Source organism: Euleptes europaea, chromosome 1, assembly GCF_029931775.1.
Source record: "Euleptes europaea isolate rEulEur1 chromosome 1, rEulEur1.hap1, whole genome shotgun sequence".
NCBI classification, from domain to species: Eukaryota; Metazoa; Chordata; class Lepidosauria; order Squamata; family Sphaerodactylidae; genus Euleptes; species Euleptes europaea.
This window is the reverse complement of record NC_079312.1, coordinates 96,976,447-96,990,091: the sequence shown is the minus strand read 5'-3', so window position 1 is coordinate 96,990,091 and position 13,645 is coordinate 96,976,447. Positions and strand designations below refer to the sequence as shown.

The following is a 13,645-nucleotide window of genomic DNA, read 5'->3' as shown; positions in this document are numbered from 1 at the left end:
TAGCTTAGGACCACTCATCTGCTTTTTGCTATGCCCTCCTTCAAGCAAGTCTGAACATATGTGGCAATGTCATCTCCATTTTCAGTAGCATTTCCCATTCTTTGGAACAGACTTTCATAAGAGTTTTTTTCTCCAATTTGGTTTTACAAACACTGCAAAGGAGCTAACTTTTCAGCTTGCATTAGCAACATAATTTCTGGCAGGCTGGGCTATTGTGTTTATTAAGCAACATTATTTTGTTGCATTTTTATAATGGAAGGCTGACTATTCTAATGGAACGAGAATTTGTAAACCGCTTTAAATAAGCAGAAATGTTTAAATAAAGTTGTATTGGTTAGTAACTTATATTTGCCCTTTCCATTTAGCATGAATCCTTCCACCAAACCATGTGGGTGTGAATTTTTTTTCCCCTACTCACCTGACAGTGGCAACAAGTGCTTCACTCAAGCCTTCAGAATACATGCGACAACACAGAAAAAGCCCAATAACAGAATTAAATGGAGACAGAGGTCAAAAATAGCTGCCTGATGTCATGGCAATGTTGCTTTCTATCGCTTTACATACCTATGGCAGGATCTGGATATGGCAATTCTTTAGGACAACTGTAATAAGCCTCCAGACGGAAAGGTTCCTTCCGGTAGAATGTGAGAACCTTGGAGAACGGTGCAGCATGATTCTTAGGGAAGACTTCACAATCACTGCGAAAACAGATTGTGCAGTTACAAAACATATTTACTTAGTTTAGTTATGAACTACAGTTAGAGATAAATTTGTATTTAGTAAAGCAAAGTATTTATTTGCTATAGAACTCCACTTGCCAAATGACACTCATTTGAGGGGAAATCGCAAGCTTAAAATAAAAACTGTTACTTTAAGCAATTTCAAAAGGATTCAGCCCTGAAGTCGCCTCATATGAATATCCTCACAAATGGATAGATCATTAGCTATTACTGTTGGCTATACATTCTTTACAAGTGCTTTTGAGTTTTTACCTCGCTCCTTCTTCTGCTGGGGAATTCCATGTCAAAGAAATAGGATACGGTACCAAATCTGTGATAGAAAATTCTCTCACTTTAAAAGCTGGGGATAAAATAGCACACTGTAAGAAACAAAACATTAAGTTGTGTCAGATAAAAATACTCATGTCAGCTGTAAGGTCAACAGTTTGCTATTAAAAGTACATTTTGAGGCCTGCACTTCAAACATCCTGCTCATGTAAATCCTGATCCCAAGCATGTTTATCCAACAGTAAGCCTACTTCGTTCATTACAACTCACTTCCAAGGAAGGCACAAGATTTCAGTTTTAGTCCATGAATCATAAGTAACTTCATGCTTCTGTTCATTTGTGTTTGGGGGGGGGGGCAAATGAATTGCTTAATAATTATGGATCATAAGTAGAATACTTATTTTATTGGGCATAATGATCCCAGCTATGCTGTACCTTGTACTAGATCATGTTCCTTGCAACCGTCTGCAAGATTAAAAGTCAAACAGAAAGATACAGCACTATGAAAGGAGCTAGAAGCGGACCCAGGAAGATTATACTGAACACAGTTTAAAGTACAAGTTGCAATTCAGTTCCTTAGTCTACCTCAGCAGGGTTACTACTTTTCCTGCATTGCTTATTCCTTCAGTGTTTGGATAATCTTCAGCTGCTCCTAACTGAATAAAGCACTCGAACTAGCAGCAGCTCCTATGCTGGAATCTATTCAGCAGTAATGGAAGGTGCCAGCAGACTGTTCCTATCTCTCCCAACAGCCACCTGCAATTCTTAAAGCCACAAAAACAGGAAGGAAAACAGCACTCTGTTCTGCCTCTTGTCAGCACAGCCCCAGAAGCACCTTTAGTACAGGCAGGAGTGGCTCAGTGTAGCAAGTCACAGTGCAAGGCTTTTCGGGCATGCAGGAACCCCAACCTTCAGCATCACCTTTTCAGAGCTCATAAACTGCTGCTGGGGCAAGGGGAACAACAGGAAAAGTCTGCCTCTGTCAGTGCTTCGACTGGTGCTGCAGAGAACCCTGCCCTTAACGCACAAGCCATTGTTGTTACCTGCAGGGCAGAGCCTCGAGCAACAGCTTCGTCTGCGTTCAAAGTGGTGCTGATTTCTTTACCAAAAAATTTACTGACACGTTCTTTTACAACAGGTATTCTTGTAGTCCCTCCTACTATTTCTACTGCATAGATATCTTCCTTCTTTAACTCTGTAAAAGAAAAAGACACTTGAGACATTCTAAGGCTGAGCGCAAGCAGGTAGCTCAGCTCCTCTGCCCACTCGTTCACTGTAAAAACCTCACCTCAAAGTGAACACCAGTTGGCAATCAAAGCTGACTTCAATAAGCTTCCTACTGAAAACATCAACTGAAGAATATACCACACTGAACCCTTGTTTTAGCCGAGTAAAGGACAACATAAAATGTTCCACCTATTTCATGAATATTTTTGTAAAAAAAAAAAAGACATTGAGATTACAGTCCTGAAGCATTTAGGTGTTGGGCAGTCTAACCACTTAGACCAACTATTACTGCTAACATTTTCAACATACCAATTCCTGCACAATTTATTTCAGACAGCAGTTATTCCCATAAGTGATGTTCTGGGTAGCAAAAGTTGTACGTACTAGCTTGCTCCAAGACACTGCGAAGAGGTGGTTCTATCCTAGCCAAGAGGTCATCACACATTTCTAAGAATTTGCTCCTGGAGGGGAGAAAGAAGGTTAAATTGTCTTTTAGGACAAAAGCAAACTATTGTACAGTATACAGTTAGTTGGAAAGTATTAAACTATTAAAATGGTACATACTGGAGAATAACAGAGGAGAATGTGCATAAAAACAAGGGCTTGGACTTCACCTAGCTTTCCGTGGCTGAAAGGGGGTGTGATTTTTGCCAAAAAAAAATCCAGCTATTCCTAGGGGTCCCCCATCCTTCAGGCCCAGCATTTCAAGGTGTGTTTTGAAAGCTGCCACAGGAGAGAGCAATTGGTGACACACACACCCAAAAAAACCTAGGCAAAATCCAAACCAAGTATTTTGAAATGTTATATCCCTCTTTTGTCTTTTGCATATAATGAACATTATGTGTGTGTGTGTGTGTGTGTGTGTGTGTGTGTGTGTGTGTGTGTGTGTGTGTTAAGTGCCGTCAAGTCGCTTCTGACTCTTGGCGACCCTATGAATCAAAGTCCTCCAAAATGTCCTATCTTTGACAGCCTTGCTCAGATCTTGCAAACTGATGAAGATAGATGTCCATTATTTCTTAGCACCAGAAGTTCTACAACAAAAGCTGGCTGCATGGCAAATAGTCCCATAGGGACAGGAAAGGTGTGAAAAGTATGCCTCCCCATAATTTAGATTGGTATTAAACAATATGTTACCAATACCAGTTCCTACAGGAATCACATTTCAATTTAACAATACAACAGAAATCCGTTTCAGCTACTGAAATACTGAAAATGTTTGGCTTTCATTGAATTATTTTATGTTTTTAAATACTGTTCTTAATTGCTCAAATGTATTAATGTTATTGTGCGCACCACCTTGGGGACCCTGATCAGGTGGAAAGGCAGCATTGAAAAGTTGCATTAAAAGGTTGTAAATTAATAAATAACAGGATCCCCGTGGCTCAGAGTGGTAACATGCAGTACTGCAGTCAAAGCTCTGCCCACGACCCAAGTTTGATCCCACCAGAAGTTGGTTTCAGGTAGCCGGCTCAAGGTTGATTCAGGCTGCCTTCCTTCTGAGGTTGGCAGCTTGCTGGGGGTAACGTGTAGACGACTACCCCATAAACACAGTCTGCCTAGTAAATGTTGTGATGTGACATTACCACATAGGTCAGTAATGACCCAGGGTTTGCACAGGGGATTACCTTTACCTTTTAATAAATAAATACTAATACCCCCTTCTTGCTGCAGCCACAGATGCTACATGGCATATTATTTTGGACAATGCCCCCAAGCCTCAGAAGCAGCTTTGCAGGGTACAGGAAACTACTGAGTGAAAGTGAAGGCAGTAAAAAAAAAAAAACCTCATTTGTGAAAGCCTCGAATTCAACTGGAACCTGTAAAACCCCAATTCATTTGTTGGTTTACATCGTTTAAGAACTAAAATAATGCTCTCCTGAAGCTTCTCAGTACACAGAAGTTGAAGCAAGAAAAGCATTTTGTTCTGAAATTAGGAGCTACTTTTCCCACCTCTTTGTCCACGGGCCCTTAGTCTAATAGGTATGTATAGATTTGCAGCAGAAGAGGCAAGCAAGGTAAAATTTTCACTTTAGTAAAGGAGAAAGGTTTAAGAAAGGAATTGTGTTCGGAGATTAAAATAGGATACCTGTTCATAGTCCCAGAAACATCAATATCATTCATGAAGCATTCTATGTTCATCGGCAGTTCAGAGGCATTTGCACTCATTAACTTCTTCAGTTTCTCACATTCCTGAGACAGCCTCAACAGTGCACGAATTTTGGACTTTATGTCTAGTTTATATTTTTTCCCAAATTCTTCACAAAAATAATTTACTAACACTTCATCAAATTTCCTGCCACCAAGAGTGGAATCAAACGCTGTTGCAAGAACCTTCATAATAAAGAGGAATAAAAAACGTCAATTAGTCATTCCTCAGATCACTTAGGGCTGGATTACAAACGACTAAAAACAATAATTGATATACACAAAGTTCTATGAAGCAATCGTAGAGTAACAATGATACTGTATCTCAAATAGGACACAAATCAAAAGTCCCCTCCCCAATTACCACACATTTTTAATCAACTTGCCAGCTTCAAAGCTTGTGTGTCAACAGCTCTAGCCAGTGGCAAAACAGCCTTTCACATACTTAACATAGCCACTGTCTTTCCAAAGACCTTGCAGAGTTTTAAGCAATATTTTGATCTTTTCATTACAATGTCTGGAAGATGACCCCTTGTAAGTCAGCCTCTTATTCATGTTTGACCCCTGAGACTGGCTATGAACCCAAGTTCAGGCCATTATTGAGTTCTACTTTTTAAACTTATTCAAAAGTATGTGGCAGTTGCCTATCCTTTTTTTTGCTACAGTGTGTCTCTTTCACGAACCAGTATTTGGTATATACTTGTAGCAGGAAAGAATGAGTGAAGCTTTACGTGCCATAGAATCACAGAGTTGGAAAGGGCCACACAGGCTCAATGCAGGATCAGCCTATAGCATCGCCAACAGGTGTTTGTCCAGCCAGTTCTTGAAGACTGCCAGTGAGGGGAAACTCACCACCTCCCTAGGCAGCCAATTCCACTGCTGAACAACCCTTACTGTAAAAAATTTTTTCCTAATATCCAGCTGGTACCTTTCCACCCGTAATTTAAACCTATTATTTTGAGTCCTATCCTGCCAACAGGAACAACTCCCTGCCCTCCTCTAAGTGACAGCCCTGCTAGCTGTTCTGCCTTCTCTCATCTGGCATATGACCCATAAAAAAAGGAATTTCATGACACGGCCCCTTTGAGAATATTTTATTATTGCTTATGTATTGCATTTCTGACATTTTAATTTGGCCTTTTCATTTATGGCCAAAATGAGCTATAAGCCAGTAATGTAACTGGATAGGACTGGATTGTTTCTGGAAATGCATGACTTGCTGGAGACTAATTACCAAGAATTCAAGCATTTTCTACAAGTGGAAAACATTCAGGATGAAAGGGAAGGGGCAGTTGTACTTCAAGCCAGTTCTATGGCTGAATTTTTAGTTATCTTAATATCCCATACTTGGCAACTTTTCTGTTGTAGCATACTGACCAAAGGAGCAATGCCTTCCTTTAACATGTAGTTAACCCTTACCTTCAGCTTCCCCTTGTTGAATGCACATACAGAAACCTGGTAAGCGGAATGCCCTATGTCAACAAATACCACATTTCTTGGTTTCTCTTCAAGTGCAGGCAGATCCTGTTTATAGATTCCATATGCCAAAGCAACTAAAGAAAGAATTCAGATCACTATAAGTAAAAGTCATTGTTGTTATTGGCTAGGTATACAATTTATAAGTTTATAATACGTAACACAATTATCCAACAAAACTAGGATGCTTACAAATGGTTACTCGTGACAAAATACAAGCACCATATGAACATATGAGGCGACCTCGTATAAAGTCAGACCATTGGGTATCTAATTCAGTACTGCCTTCTCTGACGGGCAGCAGCTCTCCAGGGTCACAGGCACTGAAGTCTCTCGACACCTGATATCTGAGATCTTTTATTAGACACCTACTGAACCCTCAGGCTTTCTTCATATGAAGAAGAGTTGTTTTTTATATGCCAACTTTCTCCACCACTTAAGGAAAACTCAAACCGGCTTACAATCACCTTCCCTCCTCTTCCCCACAAGATACCCTGTGAGGTAGGTGAGGCTGAGGGAACTCTAAGAAAATGACTAGCCCAAGGTCACCCAGCTGGCTTCATATGTAGGAGTGGGGAATCAAGCCCGGTTCTCCAGATCAGAGTCCACCACTCCAAACCACTGCTCTTAACCACTGCATCATGCTGGCTCTTCCACTGACCTACAGTCTATTCCCCACCATGGCATAGGATGCTATGCAGCTTTAATAGATGTACCTAGAAATGCTGCAAAAATCCCCATGAGAATTAAGAACTTTCTTTGGAATGCACCTCAAACATGATTCCCTGCTTAACGTTTAGATGAAACTACAAAAAAGCACAAGAACTAAAATGAAAGAACTCTCTCTTTCCTTCTCTCAAGCATTTACGTTATAGCAACAAAAACAATGGACAAGGCAGCAGTCGTGTTTTTCTATGTAGAACCTAGAGAACCAGTTTAAGAATCTGCCTTTGTGTGTTTATATTCAAGTGATAACTATACATGAACTGACAGCCGAGTCCAATTTTTTTCCTGTAGAGATAATTCATACATCTCCATGTGTGAATGAACCCTAGAGTATCATTTTCAAACTGTATCTAGACTAAGGCTAGAACCCTAAAGGGGGGGCAAAGCTCTGAAGCAGGTCGTGCTGTTCAGATGACAGGCTCTTAGAATGTTTCACTTACTGAGAAGTGAAGGTATCTTATTCAGCCAGTCATTGATTAAGCAGGACTCAACAACTTTACTTACTTTTAAAAAGCAAGTCTTTTTATTGAAATACTTCTAGTAAAATATATATAAATGCAGATTATCAAGTCTTTAACACTTCTATAAAAACTCTTATAAAAATACAATGTATGAATGTAACAATGTATGCAGTAAAAGCAAGCCTTACATACTATTCAGTTTCAAAATCCAACTTATAAAATATAACAGTCAAATTATTCTGATTCAGTTCAAAGTATCTAATTCACAAAGTCTAGAGTAAAGTATTTAAACCATACATACCATTCAGCCTTTTCTGAGAGCCTTTTGGAAGGTTCTAAATCTCTGGCCTAACTGTAGCTGTATTCATACTGTTTCAAACTCATTAAGAGTGAAGAGAAATCTTTTATCCCCTCTTTCTTATCCATCAAGAGGGATACCTTTTATTCCCTCTATCAGATATGAGCAGTGTAATGTTTTAGTTACAGCTGCTCAGCTCTCCACGACCATATACTGGCTTCCTTTTCTTTCAGTCCACTTTGCTTTAAGTATAAACACTTATTTCTGAGTTTCATTATCACATTATATACTTAATTTTATACCATCCTCTTTGTTAGGACAATACGCATTAAATGAGACTACTTAGAAATCTGTAGCACAATATTTAACTGTATAACTCATAAAACACAATTATTGTTTACATTGTCACTTTGTGACCATCTGTTAGTAACACACAGCCTTGAGCAGATTACAGAGGGCAAAAAAGCATATTACTTGATAGGACTGCAGGAACCTTTAATGCCTTTAAGTTATAAAAAGCACAGTTTAAGCTATTAATGCACTCTTAGTACATTAAGATATCTTGAGACCTTGAGAAGGGCAAAAGTGTTCTGTTTTTGAGATTCTGACATCTGGCAGCTGAGTCAGAAAGGTGATTTTAGTTACATCTTATTGATAGATAAGGAAAGGTGCTCTGATAATGACAAAATTATTTGTCAATATAGTTTTGCTGCTGCAAGAATTGTAATTGCAAAAATTTGGAAGCAAGCGAATAAACCTTCAATAAATGACTGGAGAGAGAAATTATTGGCTTATATGAGGATGGCCAAATTAACGGAATTCCTTCATGGAAAGGATATGGAAGAATTTAAAAATATGTGGAAAAAGTCCGCCACATATTGGGATAAACTGGCAAAAACGGATTTTATTAAGTTACTTAGTGAGTTATAGAAATTAGTCTTTTTTAATATCTATACATTATATTAACAATAAATAAGTTTAAAACTGATAAGACACTTCTGCGGAAGTCAGGTGAAGGGTCACATGAGGTGATGGGTGGTGGGAAAGGGGGTATCTTATAAGATTTAATAATCATATCTTTAAATTGTATTAATGAATATATATTGATACTCCTGGTTTTCCAATGTTATTTTAGGAAAGGTGCTCTGCTCTTCCCCTTCAAGGAAAAGACCAGGGTGACATAATTAGTTAGCTCTTGATAGAGCTGACCTTGAGATAATTCTGTCAGCCTGTTCTAAGGACATTTGCATTACACAGACTTTCATTATACAAACCTCTGCAGTGGCTCAGTTTGCATGATGTGTACTAGCTTTATATGGAATTAATTCTGCACATGTTCACAGAATACCATAATTATGTCAGAGACCGTGACAGCTCCTTAGGAGCTGGCGTGACCATGTGCCAGCGTATGTGCCACCTTATCACGAACTATGGTGGCGCCTACACCGGTGCCTGGGAGCCAGGGAGCTGAGTCAGCCCCCAACACCAATGCAGCCATGACAGCAGGGAATTCCCGGAAGGGAAAGCCCACACCAGAGTGGGGGAGGCATTCCCAGGCCATTCCAAGGGGTGGAGCTGATGTTAGTCAGCTTCCACTCTTTTCCCCCCAGGAACATAAGAAAGGCCCTGCTGGATCAGACCAAGGCCCATCAAGTCCAGCAGTCAGCTCACACAGTGGCCAACCAGATGCCTCTAGGAAGCCACAAACAAGACGACTGCTGCAGCACCATCCTGCCTGTGTTCCACCGCACCCAAAATAATAGGCACGCTCCTCTGATACTAGAGAGAATAGGTATGCAGCATGACTAGTATCCATTCTAACTAATAGCCATGAACACCCCTTTCCTCCATGAATATGTCCACTCCCCTCTTAAAGCCGTCCAAGCTGGCAGCCATCACCACATCCTGGGGCAGGAAGTTCCACAATTTAACTATGCGCTGTGTGAAAAAATACTTCCTTTTATCTGTTTTGAATCTCTCACCCTCCAGCTTTAGCAGATGACCACGTTCTAGTATTATGGGAGAGGGAGAAAAACTTCTCCCTGTCCACTCTCTCCAAACCATGCATAATTTTATAGACCTCTATCATGTCTCCCCTCAGCCGCCTTCTTTCCAAGCTAAACAGCCCTAAGCGTCCTAACCACTCCCCATAGGACAGTTGCTCTAGTCCCCTAATCATTTTGGTTGCTCTTTTCTGCACCTTCTCAAGCTCTGTAATATCCTTTTTTAGATGTGGTGACCAGAACTGTACACAGTATTCCAAGTGTGGTCTCACCATAGATTTGTACAAGGGCAGTATATCAGCAGTTTTATTCTCTATTCCTCGTCTAATTACAGCCAGCATGGAATTTGCCTTTTTTACAGCAGCCGCACAGTGGGTTGACATCTTCACTGAGCTATCCACTACCACCCCAAGATCTCTTTCTTGGTCTGTTGCTGCCAGCACAGATCCCATCAGTGTATATGTGAAGTTGGGATTTTTTGCCCCAATATGCATCACTTTACACTTACTCACACTGAATCTCATTTGCCATTTTAATGCCCATTCTTCCAGTATGTAGAGATCCTTCTGGAGCTCTTCACAGTCCAATTTTGTTTTAACCACCCTAAATAATTTGGTGTCATCTGCAAACTTGGCTACTTCACTGTTTAACCTCAACCCCAGGTCATTGATGAACAGGTTGAAAAGCACCGGTCCCAACACAGATCTCTGAGGCACCCCACTGCTCACATCCCACCATTGTGAGAACTGACCACTGATTCCTACTCTCTGCTTCCTATTTTTCAGCCAGCTCCATAAGAGGACTTGTCCTCTTATTCAATGACTATGAAGTTTGCTTACCAGTCTTTGGTGGGGGACTTTGTCAAAAGCTTTTTGGAAATCCTCCTTGAGCTGCAGCATTGCTATGCCACCTTTTTTGGTGGTATAGCCTTGCTTTGCTCAATGGGGGCACTTTCCTGCTTTTCTGTTTTTAATTCTTTTTATTAACTTTTCAGCAGCTGCACCACTCCCAGCTGCTGCCAACCTGCTCCCCCTTCAAGGATGGCCTGAAAGTCAAAGTAGTTTTATTAAGAGATCCCCTCCTTTGAAACCAGTACCAATGTCAGAATAAATTTTGAAAAAACAGAACTTGGATGCTGGAAGATTTATGGGGAAAAACACTGTACTTTATTTTACTTGGAAGTTACCTGCAGTTGTTTCATTAATTAATCGCAAACAGTTGAGTCCAGCAATTTGTGTCGCATCCATCAGAGATCTCCGTTCTGCATCAGTGAAGAAACAAGGAACCTACAAGACATAAGACACTTAAAAATAAAAAGACAACCCTTCTTCCCATCCCCTTGACAAGACTGACAATTTTTAGGCTACTTTTTAGGAATTATAAAGATAAAGCTGCAATTGGAGTAGCTATATGGAGCAAAGAAAAACAGTGTAAGCAATTAAATGGAAATCATCTCTCATTTTAGCTATTACGTATAATTGTTTAAAGTGGAGAAATACATTTCAGGCACGTTGTGATTCACACTATTCACTGAGTATAACATCGAGTGACATAACAGTTTACTTAGCACAGAAGTTTAATACATGTCTGCTCCTCAACTGGAGGAGCAATCTTCAAAAAAATCATTTCCTACTAAAAGAACTTAATTTTGAAGAAGCATTCAGTAAATTCAGTTTTTATACCCTCTAAGACACAGGTGTTTTCCACAGAGAGACTGCTGGCAATGGAATTTCCACACTGCAGGTTTCCCCATAGTTTCCCTGCCCAAGTTGCCCTGGCAGAGGCCATCCCCTGTGCCACCAGGACTTTTACAGTTATGGATATAACAAATGATGATTCAAACACACACACACAATATGCGGATCAGACTGTCTGAATTTAAACAAAAGTAAATCTCTAGCTCCTTTCATTGCAGAAATATGGCTTTCCCTTTACCTCTTTTTTTAAAGTAATTTTTATTATTTTTCCAAAACAAGTAAGCATATCCATTTCTACATTTGTTAAAAACCATCAAAAGATTTATGTTATTGAAAGTGTATCTAATATAAAGGTAAAAAGAATAAAGCAAAAAAAAGCAAAAAAAAACCAGGACTTTCCCTACATCTTCCTCCATCCATTAATAAACCTATATACTCTTTGGTATCAACAATTCTAATCCTAATATTTTTAATTTCATTCATCAAACTAAATCTCATGCAGTTTTAAAGATATAGCATTGAATATAATCATTAGAAAATAATTAATACTAACACAGAAAAAAAAAGAATTAATAAATCTCATTAATAGTAAGCGGATTAGAGCAATAAGTAACATTTATTAACTGCTTTATAAAACAATTTCTCCGTAAACCCTCCCAATCACCTATTCTTTATAAATTGTCTTTCTAATGTATTAATATAGTAAATTATACCATTATTACCAAAATCAAACCTTTTAACCAATTCCTTTTCTATTTCCAAAAGATCTAGACTCTTTTAACCAGTCCTTTTGTCTGGAATTTCCAGCGTCTTCCACTTTTCTTCATTAACACCAAACATCGAAAAGCATCCTTGGAGATTGTTGGTAAAATTTCCTCTGCAAGCATAGAGTTCTCATAGTAAACCTGCTTTGTAATTTCTTCAATTCTAAAGTAATAAAAATCCCAGTAGCTCCAGCCTTTCCACCCTTCAAGTCCTCCAAGCTAGTATCAAAGAATTCTTCAGGCAAATTGTAAACACAAAAATCAAAGTCTCTCACATTCATATCCATCGTAGACAGCTGGTCTATTGCAGTTTCTTGTTGAGGGGATGCAGCGTCTAGTTGTTTATCCTGGCTCTCCACTTCCTTCATAGGGATTTTCTGATCTTCAGCCGTCTTCTCAATTGGAGAATCCACTGCTTTAACGTCTGACTTCATTGTAGTAGCTTGGTCCTTTGTTTCTTTAATTACATCCAGAATAGTATCCAGTTTTTGGTTAATAGATTGATATTGGGTGTTTATCATAAGTAGTTGATCCATCTGTTCAATCGCACGTTCCATGCTTGCTGCTTTTAAGAGTTTTGTTGAAACTTAGTTGGTAAAGTCCAGACAAATACACCAAAAAATAAAAACGTTTGTAGGTAATTCAACAGGATTCTTGTATTGTGGGTAGTACTTTAATGTTAAAATACCATCGAGTTGAAAACACTCTAGTATAGAACTGCTGCAGAGAACAGGATATACCCAGAAGGTTGCAGGACCGTGGACCTTCCGTTACCTCCTCTTGTCCAGGAACTTGGGAATTATTTGCCAGTTACACAAGGGAGCCACACTTCCGGTCTTACGATCTATGATACTCTCGCGATGGCATTAAGCACTGAAGACGGAAAGACGACACCACTAAGGGGGGGGGGTTCTTCCTCCCTCCCCTTTCAGCGTCGAAGTATCTGACTGGTAGTTGTAACGTCTTTCAAAAGATCCTGTTTCTTATGTCTACCCACTGATCAGATTGATAGGGTTCCTGCCTGTTTATCTGACTTTTTTTTGTTTTCTAAGAGTCATTTATACATCAGGTGGGGAGGCGCGGATTTAATAGATGTATTTGGCAATCCTTCAGAACCTCCAGATCCAGGTAAAACAAGAGTTTTTGTAACTTACTCAGATTTTAGAAGAGTAGGTATTCTTGCTTCCATGTAGTTGCTTAGGTGGTAATAGGTAGAGGAGATCTGTGCCTGATTCCAAAGAAAGGTTCGCGGTGTTGTATTTTCCCTCAATGCCGGCGGGACCGCGCCCAATTCCCCGAGAGTCTTCCTCTCTCAGAAAAATGGGGGTCAGACCGCTCTTCAAGGCTGCAGGGGGTATTCCTGTTTCCCGTTCCACTATTTAGGAGCCAGGTAGGGGTGAAAAATGCGCCCCAAATTTGAACGTTTCTTGGGTCCCTCAGGAGCTCCCGAGGAACGTGGCGCTCAGATCAGCATCTCTAGCAGGTGCTTTCCCTTTACCTCTTGACAACCACAGGGACCAGAGATTTTAAAAATGAAAGCTTGAAATTCAGATAATCCAATATACAGATTGCTTATGAAAACCAAAAAAGGTTTCCAGTGGCAGTGGGACGAAATGGCCTCTGTAGGCACAGAGACAGGAAAAAAATGCCTGCTGTGTGGGCAGAACTGGGAAAATCTAAACTTTTCCACCAACATGGCAGCCAGCCAGGCTTTGCTGTGATCTTCCTCAAAACCTCACAGCAATGCAGGTCTGGCAAAAATCGGAGAAAGTTGAGGAACCCTGAGGTGGTGCACAAATGCACCACAGTGCTGTGGTGAAACAGGAAAAACACTGCTTCCC

At 39.9% G+C, this 13,645-nt stretch overlaps 1 protein-coding gene across 1 annotated transcript in view; it reads right to left on the bottom strand.

Moving 5' to 3' along the window:
- The window catches only part of HSPA4 (heat shock protein family A (Hsp70) member 4), a 38,813-nt gene that overhangs the window by 11,529 nt on the left and 13,639 nt on the right, over positions 1-13,645 (bottom strand). Inside the window, exons 5-11 of the mRNA XM_056863858.1 lie at positions 10,530-10,629; positions 5,799-5,932; positions 4,321-4,565; positions 2,619-2,695; positions 2,051-2,202; positions 993-1,099; positions 565-698 (exon numbers count right to left, since the gene is read on the bottom strand). Of these exons, the coding sequence (XP_056719836.1) occupies positions 565-698; positions 993-1,099; positions 2,051-2,202; positions 2,619-2,695; positions 4,321-4,565; positions 5,799-5,932; positions 10,530-10,629 (949 nt within the window). The remainder of the gene's footprint in view (positions 1-564; positions 699-992; positions 1,100-2,050; positions 2,203-2,618; positions 2,696-4,320; positions 4,566-5,798; positions 5,933-10,529; positions 10,630-13,645) is intronic.